The sequence below is a fragment of the Rhipicephalus microplus genome, chromosome 9, assembly GCF_043290135.1.
Source record: "Rhipicephalus microplus isolate Deutch F79 chromosome 9, USDA_Rmic, whole genome shotgun sequence".
Taxonomy (NCBI): Eukaryota; Metazoa; Arthropoda; class Arachnida; order Ixodida; family Ixodidae; genus Rhipicephalus; species Rhipicephalus microplus.
Window position 1 is genome coordinate 16869912 of NC_134708.1, and position 22805 is coordinate 16892716.

At 46.9% G+C, this 22805-nt stretch overlaps 1 protein-coding gene across 1 annotated transcript in view; it reads left to right on the forward strand.

The window, feature by feature from the left end:
- Positions 1-21616, forward strand: part of LOC119163517 (protein phosphatase 1G) — a 37612-nt gene extending 15996 nt beyond the window's left edge. Inside the window, exons 8-9 of the mRNA XM_037415522.2 lie at positions 10291-10378; positions 21118-21616. Coding sequence (XP_037271419.2) covers positions 10291-10378; positions 21118-21417 — 388 coding nt within the window. The 3' untranslated portion in view covers positions 21418-21616. The remainder of the gene's footprint in view (positions 1-10290; positions 10379-21117) is intronic.
- The last annotated feature ends 1189 nt before the right edge of the window (positions 21617-22805 follow it).

The window sequence follows — 22805 nt, forward strand, 5'->3', positions numbered from 1 at the left end:
CGCGTGCTCGCGGGGCCGCGAAGAGAGCTGTCCGCCATATTGCGGCCGCTGGCTCGTGTAGAGTTGTCCTTACTCTCCACGATCCCGGTTCTTGAAGTCTCGTACGTTCACGAAAAATCTAAAAAAAAAAGCAACAAAAACAGTCTTTTCCCGCCGTTTCAAACCGCGCGCCACTAACGCAGGGCCGCCATTGGCTGACAGCACCCGTGTTTTCTTGCCGTAGTTCGCTTCACTGTTTTCCGGAGTTATTTTTCGCTGTTTTCGTGCGATGGCAAGCCCGAAAAAGGCCGTTGCCGACCATCGGAAATACAGAAGTAAGAACAAGTTCAGAGGGAAGCGGCGGAGGACGTACAAGAAAGCCACCGCCAACGAAAATGTCCGCGACGGGCCAGCGGCCGGTAGGCCTAACATCGACCACGGCAACGTCGACCATGGCAACTGCGACGACGAGATCAACGCTGCAGTGAATTTTGTGAGTGCATCGCAGAAAAAGATCGCGTTATTCGAAAACGACGTCAGGCCGAATGCCGATCGTGCCGAAAGCGTAGTGCTGTGCGAGTTGGGTGCATTGACGGCCGTCGTCGCAGGCGCGGCATGCCCCGTTTGTCACGAGAGTAAACTCGCAGTTCGGGCACCGAATAAAAAGCGGAAAGGCCTTTCGGCGTTTCTGGAGCTACACTGCGAGAATGCGGAGTGCTCGGAGAGCATCCTTTCGTCCGCGTACTCGTCGAAGCGGGTCGCGTCAGATGGCGGCCGCGGTGCAAGCAGAAGCTACGACAGCGGGAGTTCGCGTGACGCCTTTGCCGTGAACCTGAAAGTGGTGCTTGCAGCGCGTGCCGTCGGTATCGGGCATGAGCAACTTTCACGATTTTGTGCAGTAGTTGGATTGCCAAACCCTATGCACCATAAGACCTTCCATGCTATCGGCAAAAAGATTCACAGTGCGGCAGTGAAGGCTGTCTGTGAAAACATGCAAAGGGCACGCAGCGTCACCAAAGAGGTGGCTGGTAACAGTGACGTGCCAGTCATGTTTGACGGCACATGGCAAAAAAGAGGCCACAAAAGCCACAATGGTGTGGGAACTGTAGTGTCCTTGGACACTGGTTTGTGCCTGGACTATGAAGTGCTTTCCAACTTCTGCCTGGCGTGCAGTTTGCATAACGACATGGGAGGCGATGAAGAAACATGGCAGGCGTTTCATCATCCCGTTTGTGAGAAGAATTGCGACTGTTCTTCGCATGCCATGGAGGCCGAAGCTGCAGTGCGCATTTGGCAGAGGACTGTGGACTATGAGACACCCCTGCGGTTCACCATCTTCCTAAGCGATGGAGACAGCAAGGCCTACAACGGGGTCTGTGATGCCAACGTGTATCCTGACACTCCAATTGAAAAAGAGGAGTGCACCAACCACGTGGCGAAACGTCTGGGCACCGGCCTGCGGAAGCTGCCAACGCCACTTCCACGAGGGGAGAAGCTGAAGGAGACCACCATCCAGAAGCTTCAAACTTACTTTCAGGTGGCCATTGTGAACAATCGGGGAAATGTCCACAAGATGTACACTGCCATATGGGCCTCATGTTTGCACTCGTGCTCAACAGACGGTGCTGGAAGTCACAAGTTCTGTCCTGCAGGCCCAGACTCGTGGTGCAAGCACCGACGTGCTGAGGCGCAGGGCCAGCCTGCACCGTGCCACACCCCCCTCCTGACCAAGGCCCAGGGTTTGGCAGTCCTCCCAATCTACAAGCGTCTCACAGATGCGAAGCTGCTTGCCCGGTGCCTCCACGGCAAGACACAGAACGCGGCCGAGTCCCTGAACAGCAAAATATGGCTGCTGTGTCCAAAGACCCGGTTTGCTTCCCGGACTGCTGTGGAAACAGCCACAGCCATTGCAGTCCTGTGGTTCAACCGGGGCCACGCGAGCTTTGAAAAGGTGCTGGAAGAGCTTGGGGTGCTTCCTTCGGAGGCCCTGGTTACCCTCAGCGACCGCCGAGACAGCATGCGCATGCACAAGATGAATGTGCGTCAGACCGCTGAGGCGAGGGCACACCGTCGCAGTGCAGCCAAGAGGGCCCGGGTGGAAGAGTCCTGCCGCACCAGCCGGGAAGGGAAAACCTACGGTGCTGGAGAGTTTTAGACAACTGATATTCCCTCTGGACATGTGTGTATGTGTTCAGCACAAGTTTCGTGCTACTGCGTTTTTCATTTTTGTAAATACAGACTTTCAAACTTTCAAACGCGTTTTTCTCATTTCGCAATTTTGGCCAATTTGCATTTTTTGCGGGAAGTGTTTCGGGCACTTAGAATGGTCATACGACGACGAAATTTGGCACACACATTGAGGAGAGTGCGTAGGGTGCCGATATCTACTTGAATCAGCACAACCTATCAGCTGTAAATATCTATTAATAAATTTAATGGTGGTCGAGTGGAAAAAAAAGGGTACTTTGCTACACAGATGTTTTTTTCATAGTTTCAAAGTTGGAGCACAATTTCTAGCTAGATATCGGCACTCTATGGCTAATAGGGAGCAAAAGGAGCCATTGAACAACTCTCTGCATGAACATTTAGTATGCGCGAAAGTTCCCGGAAAACTTATCAAGTTTCACCATTACTTGAAACACAACTCCCAAACTATTGCACTTATGTAAAAACTGATTACAGATTTGGAATCAGGAGGAAAAACTGCATCAGTGGTCCAATTTCTGAAGCTCTAAGTTGAATAACAAAAAAAAAGTGCTTTCGAGGAGCGTCTCCCGAGGGAGACGCTCCTCGAAAGCACTTTTTTTTCGAGGAGCGTCTCCCGAGGGAGACGCTCCTCGAAAGCACTTTTTTTTTGTTATTCAACTTAGAGCTTCAGAAATTGGACCACTGATGCAGTTTTTCCTCCTGATTCCAAATCTGTAATCAGTTTTTACATAAGTGCAATAGTTTGGGAGTTGTGTTTCAAGTAATGGTGAAACTTGATAAGTTTTCCGGGAACTTTCGCGCATACTAAATGTTCATGCAGAGAGTTGTTCAATGGCTCCTTTTGCTCCCTATTAGCCATAGAGTGCCGATATCTAGCTAGAAATTGTGCTCCAACTTTGAAACTATGAAAAAAACATCTGTGTAGCAAAGTACCCTTTTTTTTCCACTCGACCACCATTAAATTTATTAATAGATATTTACAGCTGATAGGTTGTGCTGATTCAAGTAGATATCGGCACCCTACGCACTCTCCTCAATGTGTGTGCCAAATTTCGTCGTCGTATGACCATTCTAAGTGCCCGAAACACTTCCCGCAAAAAATGCAAATTGGCCAAAATTGCGAAATGAGAAAAACGCGTTTGAAAGTTTGAAAGTCTGTATTTACAAAAATGAAAAACGCAGTAGCACGAAACTTGTGCTGAACACATACACACATGTCCAGAGGGAATATCAGTTGTCTAAAACTCTCCAGCACCGTAGGTTTTCCCTTCCCGGCTGGTGCGGCAGGACTCTTCCACCCGGGCCCTCTTGGCTGCACTGCGACGGTGTGCCCTCGCCTCAGCGGTCTGACGCACATTCATCTTGTGCATGCGCATGCTGTCTCGGCGGTCGCTGAGGGTAACCAGGGCCTCCGAAGGAAGCACCCCAAGCTCTTCCAGCACCTTTTCAAAGCTCGCGTGGCCCCGGTTGAACCACAGGACTGCAATGGCTGTGGCTGTTTCCACAGCAGTCCGGGAAGCAAACCGGGTCTTTGGACACAGCAGCCATATTTTGCTGTTCAGGGACTCGGCCGCGTTCTGTGTCTTGCCGTGGAGGCACCGGGCAAGCAGCTTCGCATCTGTGAGACGCTTGTAGATTGGGAGGACTGCCAAACCCTGGGCCTTGGTCAGGAGGGGGGTGTGGCACGGTGCAGGCTGGCCCTGCGCCTCAGCACGTCGGTGCTTGCACCACGAGTCTGGGCCTGCAGGACAGAACTTGTGACTTCCAGCACCGTCTGTTGAGCACGAGTGCAAACATGAGGCCCATATGGCAGTGTACATCTTGTGGACATTTCCCCGATTGTTCACAATGGCCACCTGAAAGTAAGTTTGAAGCTTCTGGATGGTGGTCTCCTTCAGCTTCTCCCCTCGTGGAAGTGGCGTTGGCAGCTTCCGCAGGCCGGTGCCCAGACGTTTCGCCACGTGGTTGGTGCGCTCCTCTTTTTCAATTGGAGTGTCAGGGTACACGTTGGCATCACAGACCCCGTTGTAGGCCTTGCTGTCTCCATCGCTTAGGAAGATGGTGAACCGCAGGGGTGTCTCATAGTCCACAGTCCTCTGCCAAATGCGCACTGCAGCTTCGGCCTCCATGGCATGCGAAGAACAGTCGCAATTCTTCTCACAAACGGGATGATGAAACGCCTGCCATGTTTCTTCATCGCCTCCCATGTCGTTATGCAAACTGCACGCCAGGCAGAAGTTGGAAAGCACTTCATAGTCCAGGCACAAACCAGTGTCCAAGGACACTACAGTTCCCACACCATTGTGGCTTTTGTGGCCTCTTTTTTGCCATGTGCCGTCAAACATGACTGGCACGTCACTGTTACCAGCCACCTCTTTGGTGACGCTGCGTGCCCTTTGCATGTTTTCACAGACAGCCTTCACTGCCGCACTGTGAATCTTTTTGCCGATAGCATGGAAGGTCTTATGGTGCATAGGGTTTGGCAATCCAACTACTGCACAAAATCGTGAAAGTTGCTCATGCCCGATACCGACGGCACGCGCTGCAAGCACCACTTTCAGGTTCACGGCAAAGGCGTCACGCGAACTCCCGCTGTCGTAGCTTCTGCTTGCACCGCGGCCGCCATCTGACGCGACCCGCTTCGACGAGTACGCGGACGAAAGGATGCTCTCCGAGCACTCCGCATTCTCGCAGTGTAGCTCCAGAAACGCCGAAAGGCCTTTCCGCTTTTTATTCGGTGCCCGAACTGCGAGTTTACTCTCGTGACAAACGGGGCATGCCGCGCCTGCGACGACGGCCGTCAATGCACCCAACTCGCACAGCACTACGCTTTCGGCACGATCGGCATTCGGCCTGACGTCGTTTTCGAATAACGCGATCTTTTTCTGCGATGCACTCACAAAATTCACTGCAGCGTTGATCTCGTCGTCGCAGTTGCCATGGTCGACGTTGCCGTGGTCGATGTTAGGCCTACCGGCCGCTGGCCCGTCGCGGACATTTTCGTTGGCGGTGGCTTTCTTGTACGTCCTCCGCCGCTTCCCTCTGAACTTGTTCTTACTTCTGTATTTCCGATGGTCGGCAACGGCCTTTTTCGGGCTTGCCATGGCACGAAAACAGCGAAAAATAACTCCGGAAAACAGTGAAGCGAACTACGGCAAGAAAACACGGGTGCTGTCAGCCAATGGCGGCCCTGCGTTAGTGGCGCGCGGTTTGAAACGGCGGGAAAAGACTGTTTTTGTTGCTTTTTTTTTAGATTTTTCGTGAACGTACGAGACTTCAAGAACCGGGATCGTGGAGAGTAAGGACAACTCTACACGAGCCAGCGGCCGCAATATGGCGGACAGCTCTCTTCGCGGCCCCGCGAGCACGCGAACAGCAGCCCGTTTTGTGTAAATTTCGTGATGCCGCGCGTCACTGCCGCTCACTCAGACGCGTTTTTCACTGACTTCTGATGCTTATTTCGCTGTGATATTTTCAGATGTCAAAATATAATGTATAAAGATGATAAAGCAACAAAAAACAGAAAAGGTGAAATTTGGAAAAAAAACGCGACTTTTCGACCCGCGTCTCCCCTTAAACAAAAACGGTGCACGATACGTAATCACAGGCACAGGTACAGATGAGTACAAATTAACAAGTGTCCCAGTTGTTATACCTCGCTGTGTATGAAAAGCGCACTGTTTTCGCAAAAGGGGCCTGTGCATAGACCAAAGTGACCTTTGTGGGCTCGGCAACTAACGCTTTTGTTTCAGTGAAAGCCGAAGGCACTTGATTCCCCCACCAAAGGATAAGCGCCCCTCATTCATGCGGCAAAGTACACGTAAGAGATGAGCACGCGTCGGCACATCGCAACGAGCTCGGCGCCGAGCGCGGGCAACTTTTTTCTTTGAGTGTTCATATGTATAGATACGTATACAGTGAAGGATGGCCGCGGTGACGATGGCAAAAAAAAAACAGCCTGGACTGTCCATATAATTGCTAGCGCAATAAAACGGGGCCAGGCTCGTTTTGGCGTCCCTGTCAAAAGAATCTAGTAGTGAGCAAAGCTTTGCCCCGCGTTTTTGCGGCAGCCAGCTGTGCCGTCCCGTCGGTTCATGTGTGTCCCAGGAAGACACACGCGAGTTGTTTTCACAGAAATAGATTCTGCTAGTTGTGTTGATCTTTTGTGACTCTGACCTTAGTGAAAAACTCTCCCCTCATGTGTTTGGCTACTCCTAGCCACTATAAGACCGCAACGCTGATGTTGGCGCTTGCCATTGAGACCCCCCTCCCACCCCCCTAGTTTTTCGCAATGTTTTTTGTTTGTTTGTTTGTCCTTAGTTTTTTTAGTGCGGTAGAAGGCGATAGAATTAAAATACGAGCACATCTTCTGAAATAAAAAATTACGTGTTTTCCAAAGGCTATAGACTCACCTTTCTGATCGGTGAACCCTTAGGAGTCGATATAACCTAAATACGGCCAGGAGTCAATACAACTTAAATACGACCACATCTTCTGAAATCGAAAATTACGCGTTTTGCAAGGGTTATAGACTTGCCTTTTGATCAAGAAAGCTCTAGGAGTCGATAGAATTAAAATATGAGCACTTCTTATAAAATCGAAATTTAAAAGGTTTCCAAATGCTATCGACTTACCTTTCTGATCGCAAAGACCTAGGAGTTGATCAAATTGAAAAAAAAAATCACAGCATATCTACGGAGTGAATGATCACTGGTGGGGCGAAGCGTTCGTCAGTCCATCCGTGTGACCGTCGGTGCATCCGTTCATGCGTGCGTCTGTTCGTACAGCCATCTCACATCTTTTCATCATGTACCGTATTTACTCGCATAATAGGCGCACCCCTAGTTTGGTCGCGGAAAATTCGATTTTTTTTAATTCCGCGCATAATAGGCGCACCCCGAACTTGGCCGTGATCAGAAACGATTCTACCCCCCAGCGGTACAGTTGGAACGCGGTCCCCGTACCCTGAAGAAAAAAAGAAGGCAAATCGACGAGCAAATAAAAAAAATTCGAAGTGCAACGACCTAACCAACATGTTTGTCGAAATAAAACTTGAAAAAAAAAAGGCGTCCATGAGCGAAAAAAAAAAGCGGCTGTTCCATCAATTACTGATACCGCCCAAATCGCCGCGCTTTTTGGAGGTCACGTGTACAACGCCGGGGCTCAATTGCCATCACCACCATCAGAGAAAAAGAAAGAAACGCCATTTTGCAAGCGGTGTGCGTATGTTGTGGTCGTGTATTGAACTTTGGTTCCACCATGGGGAAGTACGCGAGCTACACGGCTTGGTTTAAACTGAAGGCAGTGCAGTACGCGCTGGAGCACGGCAACCGGGCTGCAAGCAGGCATTTCGGCGTTGGAGAAACCAGTATTCGGTACTGGAGGGACCAAGAAGAAAAACTTAAGGCAACGAAGAAGACACGACGGGCTTTCCGCAGTGCCAAGACCGGCAGGTATCCGAACGTCGAAGAGCAACTGGTCCGGCATATACGGGAGTTACGACAAGACGGCTGTGCTGTGTCGTTGGATATTGTGCAGACTGAGGCGCGCAGAATAGCCCGAGCGCAGGGCATCGAAGCAAAAGAGTTCAAAGCCAGCTCCGGATGGACAACTCGTTTTATGCGGCGCCATGGCCTCGCACTGCGAAGGCGGACCACCTTGTGCCAGCGCTTGCCCGCAGCATATGAGGACAAAGTGGTGGACTTCCACAGTTTTGTTATAAAGCTCCGACAGCAGAAAGACTTCATTTTGTCCCAGATCGGCAACGCTGATCAGACCCCCCTTTGCGTTGATATGCCGTGGAACACGACAGTGGAGGAGAAAGGTGCACGGAGCATCATCGTCAAAACGTCTGGCGCTGATAAACAACGATGCACCGTAATGCTGGCGGTGACAGCGGATGGGCGTAAGCTACCGCCTTACGTTATTTTTAAACGTAAGACGCTCCCAATGGCAAAATTCCCTCAAGGCATTTACGTCGGAGTCCAGGAAAAAGGCTGGATGAGCGCGGAACTCATGGTGGATTGGGTGAAAACAGTCTGGGGTCGGCGGCCGGGTGGTCTGTTGTTGCCGTCCATGCTTGTCCTGGACAGTTTTCGTGGGCACCTAGTAGACCGCGTACGAGATGAGCTAAAGGAGCTGCGCACAGATCTGGCAGTGATTCCGGGCGGCCTCACATCGATACTGCAGCCTTTGGACGTGTCCTTGAATAAACCTTTCAAGGACAATGTTCGAAGGCTGTACACCACCTGGATGGCTGGAGGACCACATCAGCCGACTCCAGGTGGTAAGATTAAGAGGCCGCCTGTGGAAATGCTGTGCGCTTGGATCGTGGAAGCGTGGCAGGCGATCTCCGACGAAGTCGTCAGGAAAAGTTTCAAGAAGACGGGTATCTCGAACGCACTGGATGCGAGTGAGGATGACATGTTGTGGGGTGCGGATGATTCGGACACCAAAAACGAATCCCCGCTCGGCGAGGATGAATGTGTGATCTCCGACTCGGACTCCGAATAGGGAAAAAGACTTTTGTGCAAATAAATTTTACGTGTGTGTGTGCAGTTGACGGCTCTCGCTTGTTCATTAAAAGGTACGTAGGTATGTTTGTTTTATGCTAAATTAATTGGTAAACGATAAAGTCGCCTTTTACTTGACAAGTGTGCAGATTTAAAGCGCGAGAACCGAGTTGAAAAAATTTTCGAAAATTTTATTCCGCGTAATCGGCGCACCCCTAACTTCGAGCCGGATTTTCTGAAAAAAAAGTGCGCCTATTATGCGAGTAAATATGGTATTCATTATGTACAAGTGCCGCCATCCAGCGGACATTCTAAGGACCGCTCTTTTGGGTATGTGCCACCGATGGCTACATACATCATCGGAGGATGGACAGACCCACACCCTACAGAGCTTCACACCTAAAAAAAAAAACACATGGCCTTCGAGATGGCGGGTGCGCGGTGTAGAAACATGCCATGTGCCTGCCATCTTGAAGGCCATGCGTTTTTTTTTTTTTTGCAAACAGTTCTGTCAAAGCAAAATTTTTGCTGTTACAACTATTGTGCCTTTTTTCTCCCACGTAATGAACTCTCCCCCCAAATCTGGGAAAAAAAACATGGGTTCATTACGCGAGTAAATACGGTACACTGGGCTGTCCAGAACTATAATCTGTAAAAGAAGAAAAGTTGCGATAAAGCGTCAACCCTTGCTCTTTGTTATTGGAGCTGTGATATTTACAGGTCATTGAAATTTCAATTTGCTTGATTCGTACTGGGGGGTTATAGAATGAAGTTAACACAAGAGTTGTGATAAGTCCTGTTCTTTTCAGCTGAACGAATAATAATTCGAAAAGGCAATGGCGGGAAGACAACACACGCGGGGGGCAGGGCATCACCAAAAGCTCTGCAAAATGTGCAAAGTGATATTTCTATGAATGATGTACTACCATAACATCTGCAGGCGTGCCTGTCAAGTACAGAGAAAAAAATATTTTTTGCGTATTAGTGAAGTAAAATTTCATGATCACCAAAACGCCACTCTTACCGCAACATGACGTTTTATAAGCGAGAAAGCGCGCGAAAAGAAAGTACGGGTAAAGACATCGCCTGGAGATTCCTGCACCGTGACGTCATAGATTTTGAAGGCGTCTACTAGGTCCTACAAAGCTTATAATCGAGAAAACTGAACTGCATTGCTGTTTGTGGGCGCCACAGAGAAGACATATGAAGCTTATGAAAATCCGAGGCAATGTCGCGAAAATACGGAAACTACATTTTAAAATTCTTGACGTCGCACGCGGAGACTTCGACGCAAAAGTTTAAACATTAAACTTCTACCTTTAATATCTCCACTAATAATGAACTTATGATAATGAAACTTTCGGCATTAGAGTTCTCAGAATGCAGTTTATCAATCTAAATTAAGTCATTGTTTCTCTGTTCCTTTAGTTGTACCTCATGAGCCAATCATAATGGAAAATGCCTTTTGAAATGCCTGAAAAATTTTGCCGCACTTGACTGCAATGTAAGAAAATGTGGACAGGCCTGTGCAAAGGAGCTTTCCTCCGTCTTGGTAACACTGTTTTAAGAAAGATAACAATTCTCTCTGCAGGAACAACATGACGAGTCAAGAGGTGGTGGATTTCGTGAAGCGAGAGCTGGACAAAGGTACCCATCCCCTGTCTGCAATCTGTGAAATGGTAAGTCCGTCAATCGGTGACCTTGCAGGTGTCTTTGGCACCTTTGAAAAAAAACTTTCATAATTGATAACATTCATGGAAATCCTTGCTGAATGAAATTTACAGAATGGCAAAGTTTAGTTTTTTTTTTCTCCATCCGAAATTTTCTTTTTTCTATAGTTAAGTAATCTTTTACTACATATTGTTTTGATTGTTGTTTCATACAATAGCTTTTTCCTACCTTACACGAGAAAGATACGAGAAGTCTTTCTTGTGTATGTGATTTTTAGGCCTCAAAGTTCTATTGTTTAGGGAAACATCGAATCCGAGATCCTAATTTAGTTTGCCTGGACCATTAAAAGCTTTTATTTTAGGTGAATTAGTTTTATTTCAGATAAATCAATGTCAATGAATTACAGTCGAAACCCGCAATAACGAAACCCCGCGAGTACGAAATCCCCGCGGCAACGAAATATTTCCGGATCCTCGCCGAACGTTCATAGAAGCCCATGTATTACGTATCTCGGGGCAACGAGATAAAAACATATATGTAAAAAATATATATGTTCGATTTGCTGTCCAAAAAATGCGGGATCGCTGTTTTTGGACAGCGATCCCGCATTAACGAATTTTCTACCACGGTGCGGGCCTTATTTTACCTCCCGCCAAAGGTTAACTGTTGAAAATATGCTCGTATGCGTGTTATGCGCACTCAAAATTTGTAAACGTCTGCTTTTGCCGTGCTAGCGTGGGTACCACCATTTTTGTTTACTTAAGGGAGGACGCGGCTTTGGGATCGCGAAAAATGGCAAAAAAAAAACAATTTTTTGAAAATCAAGTTTTCAGTTTCTGGAACCCTTTCTCTATCCGATTCCAAAATATCTACACTGAAAACCTCGCAGAAGTGCTTTGTAAACTTCATTTCACCCACATAGGTAGCAAAACTTTTTATGAAAATCTCGAGAAAACAGCGATTTTCAAAACATTATGGCTTCGCAATGGCAGGGCCGGGAGCCGGCTTTTTGGGCTCATCGGAAATAGCATTTCTCCGTGTTTAGCTTTCCCGCCTCAGCTGGCTCCTCCCTTTAAAAACAAGCGCACAAAAAGCGAATGTTTGAAGGTCGTTTCGAGGCTCTTGATTGGCTGTGGCCGCCATGTTGCCTCAGCTCGCCTCGCCATTGGCTTGATGCTCGCTCTGGGAGATCGTCGTCTGCTGCTTGTGTGTCGCGAGGACATGGCTTTCGAAAGTTACTACTTTATGGCGTGTTCACGGCTCGTTGATCACTTAAGATATAATTACGCTTTAGGTAGGAGCAGTATGCGGATGCGCGATCAGGTTACTACAGGCGGGGCGCATCATCGGAGTCGTCGTTAGCCCTCACTCCGCCGACAGCGAGACTGTGGGCAGGAACGGCGCGCTAGCGCACTCGTGGTGACGTGCTTCGTCGCAACCAACGAAGCTGTAAGTGGCGGCACGGTCAGATTACTACGAGTGGCCGCACCGGATGCACGATCAGATTACTATGGGCGGTCGCACGGTCTACGAGCGTAGCGCGTCATCGAAGTCGGCCTTAGCCCTAACTTCGCTGCCAGCGAGACTGCGGGCAAGAACGATGCGCAGGACACCCTTCGCTCCTTCGGCGCACATGACGACAACTTTGCAATAGACCACTTTTTCCAGTGCGAAATCAGAGCGTTGAAGTTGTTGCATGGCAAGGATCGGCGAAGTAAGTTGACCGACTTCTGGCAATAAATTTTCGTTCTGCTGGCCGTATCACTGTTTTTATGTCTGATACTCGTGAAAACGAAATTTTTCGGTTTCCCCGGCGATTTCGTTATTGCGGGTTTCGACTGTAATTCATTGGCAGTGTGTCATTACTTGAGTTTCTTCATTCAAGTTAATATGGTAAATGTCTTCTGAATGTCGGAATGTTGTGTGCCCTCTTGTGATCCCCCACCTGCCACCAATTTTATTTAGTTTCAAGTGCGTAGGACTTCAGGGGCTCAACTTGACGGCTTGACACTGTGGTCAATACAAACCTAAAACAAGCAAGCAAAAATGGCATAACTTATGAGGACAGACGGAAAGGACGTAGGTGTCGACTTCGACCTTTATTGCTCATATGCTGCGATAATATACAGTATGTGTCAACAATAACAAAAAACGTACAACAAAATGAACAGTCTCGTATACACATTAAAAGCTGTTAACGAAAGTGAACTACGATTACCCAGCGCTCAATAGGAAAGCTAGCCCCACTGTCTAAATATTCTAATGCTTCGAACATTTGAACGAATAGTGCACTACAGTAACATCTCGTTACCTTGAAGTTGTAAAAGCGAAGAAAAGTTTCGAGATAAGCGAAGTTGCACAAATTGCCAGGAAAAATCAAGCGCTTTTTAGCCAAATCAGTACTTCTTACCGGCTCTTCACCAGCAGTTTCTAATGTTTCTTCTCGTGAAAGTTAAAAAAAAAAAAGATATCACACAAGAGACGTTAACCAGCTCGATTTCGCAGCACTGCCATTTTATTTAGCAGAGAAAAACTCCCTAATGCTCATCTGCATTGCGGTCGTGCTCGGGCCTAGGAATGTGTTCTACAGCTGCTTCACGCATCGCATCATACGATGTTCTTCGCCGATGCACTCTACCTTATTTCGAAGCAAATTTCTCGTTTCTGCAGATGTCAGCACCTCTTGAGCTGGTTTGTCATCGGCGTCGTCTCCGCCGCCCCCTACGTTAGTGGCCGTTTGATCGATTTCGGCGTCCGTCATTTTTTCGGCCACTGGCACATCCTGCTCGCACAGCGTGTACTCGAAAAAAAAAAATTTCGGCGGCACCGTTACCAGCCATCTTTCTCCACTGCCTTAATTAGGGCAACCTTCCTTTCTAGCCTTAGCGACTTCCACTGCTTTTGTGACGCCATGCTTGCCATTCTCAGGCTAAGTCGCTGCTCAAAGTCAGTGTTAAATCCATAGCGAGTGCGTTGTGCAGACTAGACTGAAAGAAACCACACCTTAGAACAACGAGCACTGTTAAACAAATGAAAAAAACGACACGAATAACCCAAGCGTGGGGCAAAGCGAGGCCCCATGGTTTTTCCTTCCTCCGTGTGAGGTCTGCTGCGTTGGAGTCACATGGCGTGCCACAGGGTTGCTCGACAAAGTTAATATGCCACTGGGCTTCAGGTTCGCGGAAAGTATCGACGTAGCGGCAGGCACGGCTAAATAAGAAATAAAAAGTAAACATTTGACGGATTTCAGGCATCGCAGCATTGCGCGCGAATCTTGTGTAATGGACCGGTGGCAGAATTTTCGTTCCACTCTCACTCCAGATTTCGAGAAATCCGCAATCCGATCCGAAAATACTTCGAGAGAAAGGGTGAAATTACATAAGACATAACGGCAGAAGTTCGGTGCCGCAGAAAATTTCTACTTAGCCGATTTTTCGAGATATGCGAGTTCGAGTTAACGAGGTATTATAGTATTCAAATTTGCTTTCATTTAAATAATTTGAAACGAACGAAAAGGTGCATATTAGTACGCATGTAACACCCTTTAAAAGTGATTTCACTGCAGTGGAGGGGTGCTAAGCTGTGAAAACATATATTCTGGTGAAATTTGCCGTATTGCGAAGTACCACTTCAAGGTTAAATGAAGATATTACCCTAGCATTGATTCATTTTTAAAGTTTAAAAGCTTGTTTTATTGACCTAAATGCTCTAAGTTGTGGGAATTGAGACTAGCCCGCTGCCTTTGCGCTGGCTTTGCCGCCTTTTCTGCCGTTCTTATGTCCTGACATTTTTTTTTTTATATTTATTTTGTTACCCTCAATCGCCGAAGCTTTACAGAGGGGAGTGGGTTACAACATGAAAATATACGTGCTATTTTATACATGAACAAAAAAAAAAAAAAAAAAAACCTCTACTCAATGAGGCGCAACAAAAGTGAAACGTAAAAATAAGGAAATCACAATAAGCAAATAGTGAATGTGGTAAAATTATACAGTACTAGCAAAAAAGTGTAAAAGTAAGGGAAATGACACGCACACACAAAAAAATCAAGAATCCACTGGAAAACGCTGGCATCTTGACACGTGGAGACAGAACTTCGTAAGGAGGGGAATAGATCGGATGACTAAGGAGAGCTATCGCGAAATAGGTGAGCTGATAAAGAATGACGAAAGAGGGAGTGATCAGAGATGGAAACGATGTCACCTGGTAGCCGATTCCAATCGTTTGATGTGACCGGTATGAAGGAGCAAGAAAATGTGTTTGTGTAGCAGAAAATACCTTTAACCTTGTGTTCATGGTCGATCCGAGAGGAGTGATATGTGGGAGGCGTAATGAGCTCATTACGCAGTGATGGATGATGGTAGGTCTTATGGAAAAGGCAAAGGCGGAAGTACTTGCGACGCAGTGATAGAGGTGGCAGTGACAAGTGGTGCTTCATTGCTGTTACGCTTGATGTACGGTGATAATCCGATAGAATAAAACGTGCAGCGTTATTTTGAATTAGCTCAAGGTGCCTAATCAAGTTTTCGTGGTGAGGGTTCCAGATTGCAGCAGCGTACTCCAATTTCGAGCGCACGAGGGTTTTATAAAGAAGCATCTTCAAGGAAAGTGGGGCGTTGCTGAAATTTCGACGTATGTATCCCAATGTACGGTTAGCATTGTTCGTGATGACGTTAATATGGGCATTCCATGTTAGATTGAAAGAAATGGTGACGCCTAAGTACCGGTATGACGACACTTGGTCAAGATAAACATCACCCAGTTTGTATGTTGAGGAGTTATTAGACTGGCGGGAGACTGTCATTAGCTTGCATTTTTTGGGATTTAATTTCATAAGCCATTTATCGCACCAATTCCTAATGTTATTTAAGTCTGTCTGCAAGATGTTCCTATCATCATCGGTACGTATTTCCCTGTAAAGCACACAGTCGTCGGCATATAAATGAATGGATGAAGAAACGCAGTCAGGGAGATCATTAATATATATTAAAAACAGCAGAGGTCCCAGAACTGAGCCTTGCGGTACACCCGATGTTACACTTATTTCCGGCGAGTCATGACCGTTAACAGTGACGTACTGAAGACGGTTTGTTAGAAAGTAGTTGAGCCATGCCAGTACATTCGAGTCAAGGTTGAGAGAGGAGAGCTTATGCATTAGTAAAGCGTGATTGACTTTTTCAAATGCTTTTGCAAAATCCAGGAAAATGCAGTCAATTAGAGATTGTTTATCAAGAATGGTATGCAGGTGATGAGTGAAAAGAAGCAACTGGGTTTCACAGGAAAACGTACGCCTAAAACCGTGTTGGGCCGATGTAAAAAATGAATTCGATTCTAAAAGTTTCGCAATATGTGAATGCAGTACATGTTCCATTAGTTTACACGGAATGCTTGTTAGTGAAATGGGCCGATAGTTAAGAGCGGAGTGTTTATCACCAGACTTGTGTATCGGCACAACCTTACCGACCTTCCAGTCCAGCGGCAAAGTTGCTTGGTCAAGTGACTGCTGGAAAATCTTACACAAGAAGAGAGACGAATATGCGCTCGTTTGTTTGAGAAATTTTGAGTTGATACCGTCAGTCCCACATGATGAGGATGTTTTTAAGGTGTCAATTAACTTCGAAATTCCTGCAGAATCAAAAATGATAGGAAACATTGAGCGGTAGTCACGGCACACAACTGCGTCAACAGGTGCAGCAGTATTTCCCGAGAAATTGGCTGAAAAAATATTGTTGACTCGGTATCCTTCGTCACCAATTTTTCTTTTTGGTGACATGAATTTTCCTAACATTACCTGGCACGCTGGTGTTCCTCTACTCGACCCCTTTTCAACACAATCCCAACAGTTCCTAGATTTTTGTAATTGTTTCAACTTTACCCAGGTTGTAACGAAACCAACAAGGGTAACTAATGAATCGTCTAATACATTAGACCTAGTTTTGTCAACTCATCCAGACTTCATATCCCCAATTATCTATCTTCCTGGTCTGAGCGACCATTTGGTGTTACATTTCGACATCACCATGTCTTTTTCACGTGGAACTGAAAAAGACAAGTACATCCGGGACTACCGCAATGCAGATTTTGACGCCATTAACCAAGATATGTGCGCGTACTTAGACACATTTTGTTGCAATTTTGAAGAGAGAAGTGTACAAGAGAACTGGGACCTTTTCAAAAACTTAGTTACTAATGTCACCAATGCGCACATTCCCCTTCGACGCATACGGAACAACACAAAAAGACCGTGGTATAACACGCATCTAAAACGTTTGTCTAATAGAAAAAAGCGCTATTTCCGCACAGCCAAGTTGCAAAATACTAGTGACTGCTGGGTAGCGTATCAAAATGCTGAGGCAGAATACGTGGAAGCTGTGCGTGCTGCTAAGAATCGTTTCCAAACGCATACGTTGCCTGAATTGTTATCAAGGAACCCCCGGCAATTTTGGAACGTTATCAATTCTAGCCAAAATGCGGATTTATCAATTAACGATGACTCTGGTGAGCCGCTACCACCATCTGAATGTGCCGCGTTATTAACAATATTATATTTGTCACATGCCTCTCCCCTCCGCTGTCTACCGCGCTGGGAGAGCAGAGTGACATTTAACCCCCTCACCCGGTAGCAGATGTTGACTGTGGCGCCGTGCGCGGAGTCTCCTGGGAGGTTTTCGCGCGCTGCGTCGGGAGCGGGCAGATACTCTCAGGGACAGCAGACGGTGAGCCACGCAATCTTTTCCGTCTGTCGACTCCCGACGCTCGGGGCTTGTCGGACTTCTATGATGGCGCCTCGCGCCTGAGGCGAACGCTCACCTTTTGTTGCCCCACTGTGTACGCTCGGCCGAAGGGTGGTACGGTGTCGTAGTGCGTGGCTTAGCTACGCCGACCCGTCTCCCTCCGAAGCCAACGCGAGCGCCTTTGCCCTCGCTCGAGCAACGGGGCCTTGGTCCCGGTGTCTCCGCGGATCACCTTTACCACGAAGACGTGCTCGTGGCACCCTGCGTAGTACTTTTATGCCCGTGGCATGGATAAGCCTATTTGCTTTCCCACAGCACCTTTGAACTGGCTGTACTGCGTTTGGTGTTAACGCATGCGCTGCGGCTCGCTAGGACCGGACCCACGCTAGTGGCCGTATTCTTTCGGGATACGTGTACACTACAAAGTATGGGCAATTTTAAAACGAAGCATATTGCAGAGGCTATCATTTGTATTTTACCAAAAGTCAAATCTTGCTTCTGTTCAGTTTCCACTTCCTTTAATGTGAAAAAATACTATTTACACGGGCCTTGTTTCAATTTAATAAAAATACTGTGCGTGTTAGTTATAAATGCCAAACAAGCACATTTTTCTTTATAATATGCAATATATGTACTATTCGATTTGCTTCTAACCTACGATACAGAGTTCACACAAGCTTAGTACTGATACATCTTTCCTTTGGGCTCACAGTTTTCTGGCCCTCTATGATTTGTCGTGCCATTTTGTCACGAGACCTGCCCAGAATGCTTATATTACTGAATTGAGGCAATCATTCATAATCTCTGCGATGGGTTGTCTAGATATCCTGAAATTCACTCTGTCATCTGGGTATGCACTGCTGGTATTGTAAACGCTCGCCTCAGTTCAGTAGCATGAGCATGCTGCACAGGTCCGGTGGCGAAGTGGTTCAAGAATCATAGAACCCCACAAAATCATGAACAGAAAAGACAGCTGCATCGGTAGCCCTTCTATAGTACTTTTAAATAGAGAGTTAAATTTTATTATTTAGAGCTGGATAGCTATGGTTTCTGCTCGTTAAAGGAGCCCTGCAACACTTCTTTTTAGTTGTCTAATGGTTTTATTAAGAGAACCTACTGCCTCGCGAATTTACTGCTGCAAAAATTTTTACAATCCATATAGTACGAGCAGAGTTGGAGGGATTCGCCGCATACTTTTAAGTGCTTTCGTTCTCCGTTCATAGCAATGAGTCGCTGAAAGTTTCGCAGGGACGGGGATGGCCGGGGGACAAGATGTGTCCCTTGGTTAGCCCACCTTGAGCTCTTTCTTTTTTAACGTGATAGCATCAAAGAGCTCGTTTTACGGAAATGCCGGTGTCATTGTTTGCAAGTGAAAAATTATCTTGTGTGTGACCGAAAAACTCGAGAAAGATGCAAATGAAACAATTAATTGAAAAACTCTGGGCCCCAGTGCGGATTGAACCTGGGTCGTCTGCATGGCAAGTGGTCGTTCCAACGCAGAGCCACACATGAATACAGTGAAAATAACTTGCTCTGCTTGGAAATGCAGTGAAATGCAGTGACAATGCAGTGAAAGTAACTTGCATGCTTTACAAACACATGCATCCTGTATACACGTTTTGCAATACAGCATGAAATATTGTAGTATGTAGTGTACACGTATTCCGCAGGGGTATGGCCACTAGCGTGGGTTCGGTCTTAGCGAGCAACAGGGTGCGTTCGGACAGCAAAGGCGCGAAGCGCAGCGAGACAAGTACATAGTACTGCTGTTAAACAAGTCTCAACACTTTATTGCCTGCAGCAATACCAAAAATGCAGTGCAGCGCCCGTTGCAGAAGGTGGCGGGAAAACAAAAGAGGCTCATCCACGCCACGAGCGAAAGTACAACACAAAGGATTCCGCGAGAACGTCTTTGTGGGCAAAAGGTTTCACGGCGACAGGCCGCTGCGGGAAACAGGCCTTCGCAACAATGCTGCGTGCGCGCTCTCACTATCACTGACAACAGGGCCCGATTGCTCGAGCGAAGGCAAACTCCCCTCGCGTTGGCTTTGAGAGGCACGGCTTGGCGTAGTGAGTCCCTGCGCGAACACGTCGCACCACTCTCCGGCCTAGTGTTTGGAAGGGGCAACGAAAAGTAAGCGTTCGCCGTGGGTACAAGGCATCGTTGGCAAGTCTGAGCGAGCTGCACGAACAAAGGTAGCCGACGAACTGAAAGAAAAACGTCCACAGGTGATCTCTCACTCCCGCCGGGCAGGCGCGCGAAATGTCTCTGGAGATTCCAGCACTGCGCCACAGTGGACATCCACTACCGGGTAAGAGGGGTTAATGTTACTCCCGCTCTCCCAACGTCGACGGACCGCGGAGAAGGGTAGAGTTATATTAAGAAAGGTGGACGGCAGAAATAGGCGGAAAAGCCAGCTCGTTGGCGACGGGCCAGCCTCAATTTCCACCAGTAATCATTGAATGGTCAAGGACTTAATAAGGTATATGGTACCACTTGTAGTGAGAAGCGGGAGTGATTTCTAGCTGACTTTGAGAAATAATTGTAAATTCCAAGCTGCTTGCTGTGCTATGTAAGGTTAGACTTGGAAAGTTCTCGAGAGCCTCGACTATCTACCAGCAGTGTTTTCTGAACATGCTGAAAAAGTGTTGCAGGGCCCTTTGGTCTGCTTTGAATATGTGTCTGTTAGGCTTTGATAATTTTGTTGTGCCTTTTTTTTACACTTGTATATATTTACCAAGGCGCATGAGCAACAAAACTTCAATTGTTAGTCAGCAGCTCTGCCTTGTGTTACCTCTGTCCATATTTTTTTTATTTATTTATTTTACCCTCAGGGTTTTCACATTACAGAGGAGAGGGGCATTTTACATGTCAAAACTGGGAAACAACACTTGATGAATATATACAAGAACGAAACTTCAATAATAGGCAGAATAGTCCACGAGTGTTGAAGATTGGGCTAGTTGGTTCGTCGTACTTGAACTGGTATAGCGCATTACGGGAAGAAGAAACGGCCAAGCAGACCGACACAAGAGGACAGAGCGCTAGTCCTCTTGTGTCGGTCTGCTTGGCCGTTTCTTCTTCCCCGTAATGCGCTATATCAGTTCAAGTATGGCAGAATAGTACAGAAATACATTATACTGTATCAACTACGTCAACAAAAACAATGTAGCAGCAGCGATAAGGCAGTTGGTACATGTTCAGGAACAGGAACCAAGCAAAGAACAACAAACAATCCGAAATAAAAACAAAAAAGGGACATAAAGCAGAAATTAAGCAGTGTCAAACATGTTTTGTAAAAAAAACACCTTAAAACGTGATGTGTTAGTGATTGTGGTAGCTGATTATGGGAGTATATTCTATTGAGATGTAGTTCTTGGAATGAAAGCGTACGAATGGGTTATGGTTCTGCATTGAGGAACATGAATTTTAAGTGCGTGCTGCTCTTGCTTTGTTGTGATCAACCAACAAACTCAGCAAGGCTAGCAGTGCTCATAACCAGTGCAGAATGAACTAACAGCATCTAAAATATTATAAACTAATAAAAGGATTGAAGAACTGATTTGAAAAATTTACCTCAACTTGCAAGGAGCGCTTCTGAATCATCCGACTAATACCACTACCGTGCAATCAAGGGTGCCACCGCCCCGCCGCGGTGGTCTAGTGGCTAAGGTACTCGGCTGCTGACCCGCAGGTCGCGGGTTCAAATCCCGGCTGCGGCGGCTGCATTTCCGATGGAGGCGGAAATGTTATAGGCCCGTGTACTCTGATTTGGGTGCACGTTAAAGAACCCCAGGTGGTTAAAATTTCCGGAGCCCTCCACTACGGCGTCTCTCATAATCATATGGTGGTTTTGGGACGTTAAACCCCACATGTCAATCAAATCAAGGGTGCCACCGCCTTGGCAAGTGTGTGATTTCCAAGGGAATCGCTAGGTTGCCTGTGCTTTGCTTTTTCTCAGGTTTCATGGTAGCAGAGCTGCTGTTTTACTTTTTTATCTCCTTCTTTCCAGCTCTTCGACGCTTGCCTTGCCCCAGACACGACAGGTGACGGCACGGGCTGCGACAACATGACTTGCATCATCGTAAAATTCCACCAAGACAAAGATGACGGCTGCATCGCCAACGGCAACCGAGGACAGAAGCGGCCAGTACCCACCGATGGAGAGCCGTCGGAAGGCACAGAGGAGTCGGAAAAGGACGCTGTTGAGGAGACTCCGTCGAAGCGGTGCCGCATGGACGATTCTGCGACCGCTGGCGACCTTGAAGCCACTCCTAACGGTGCCAAAGCAACAGAAGTGACGGATCTGTAGACATACAAAACTGCCATTTCTTAGTTTTTTGTACTTCTTTTGTTACTACTCTATTCTTTTGCTTCTTCGAGTCTCTTTTGCACCGCCAAGTTGCATCAACGACTTTTGTTGCACCGAGATGCACATTGGTGCAACTTGGTGCAAAATCCACGCGATGCATGAGCCGTTGTCATTCGCATTGAGAACAGACGCTTTCAAATTAACCAGAATGCACCCGCAAGAATTTTTTTAATCCCTGTCCGGAATTAATGGTCCCACTCTACAGTGATGCGTGAATTCAGCCTTGATGTAACTTTGTTGTGATTTGTAGATGCTGTAAAAGTCATCATCTACATTGGTTTACTCTTGATAAAAGTAAAGCAGGTCCACTAAACATAGGCATCATGAAGACCGCATGAGGGATATCGCTTTTTGTGGCACACTCATTCGGCCCACCTTTGGCCTGCCTGTGTGATTGAAGAAAAGGAAGCTGTGTAAAATTTATCTCAACAACGCTGTGTTTAGTGCACGCGCAGATTTTGAAACACAAAAGGTACGTTCGTTATGGCAGTACTACCTGAAATGCTTGCTTTTTCTGATACTGCTGGTATTAGTCGCATCGATACTTTTTTTTTTGTACTTGTCTAACGGTACCTTGATCTCGTCATGTTAGTTTGTCTCTTTGGAAACATTCTGAAGGCACTAGGAAGAGGGCAAAATCTACTGCTTTATTGTCTCTGTTTTGTTTTATTGTTAGCCCTGTTAGAACACTGTCCATTAGCTATTTGACACCCAACGTGGCCACAAAAATTGGCGCATTTTACTGGTTCGTCAACAATGTTATGGGAGTTGGAACACAGCCAAACACTTGTTTTAGTGGTAGCACGAGCAAGCTTTTTTTTTTTAATTGCCTAGGGCGGTCCAGTAGAATGTCCATTTAGGCAGGTATACACTTATTTTTCCCGAGCCTGTGCTTCCATTGGTGTCCTCTTCTCTTTTTTTTTTTTTTACAGAAAATCTCTTTTTTTGCACGTTCGCTACTAATGACGCATGTGCAAAAGCTACGAAGACGTCTTTATTGCGCCGGACTTTTCGGCATGTCACGTGTCACTAACAACCTTTTCGGACGAACTCTGCTGAGACACTACGTAAATTACCACACTGCACAACTTGTGAAGGGGAAAAACTTTGTTATTTCACGTTGATGGTAGTTTCTTAAGGAAGTTCTGCACGTTTCGCACGCCAGGCACTTTACGTTCTGACTTTAGAGATGCCAGTAAAATGTGTTTGTCTCGTCTTGGCCTTTAATTCATACGTTTCTTACATAGTGTCTTTTACGTGTTTGTGCAGAGGGACTTTCGTTGTTTGTAGTGTGTTCACAGGCAGTAGTCTCGCACGTGTGAAGCTAC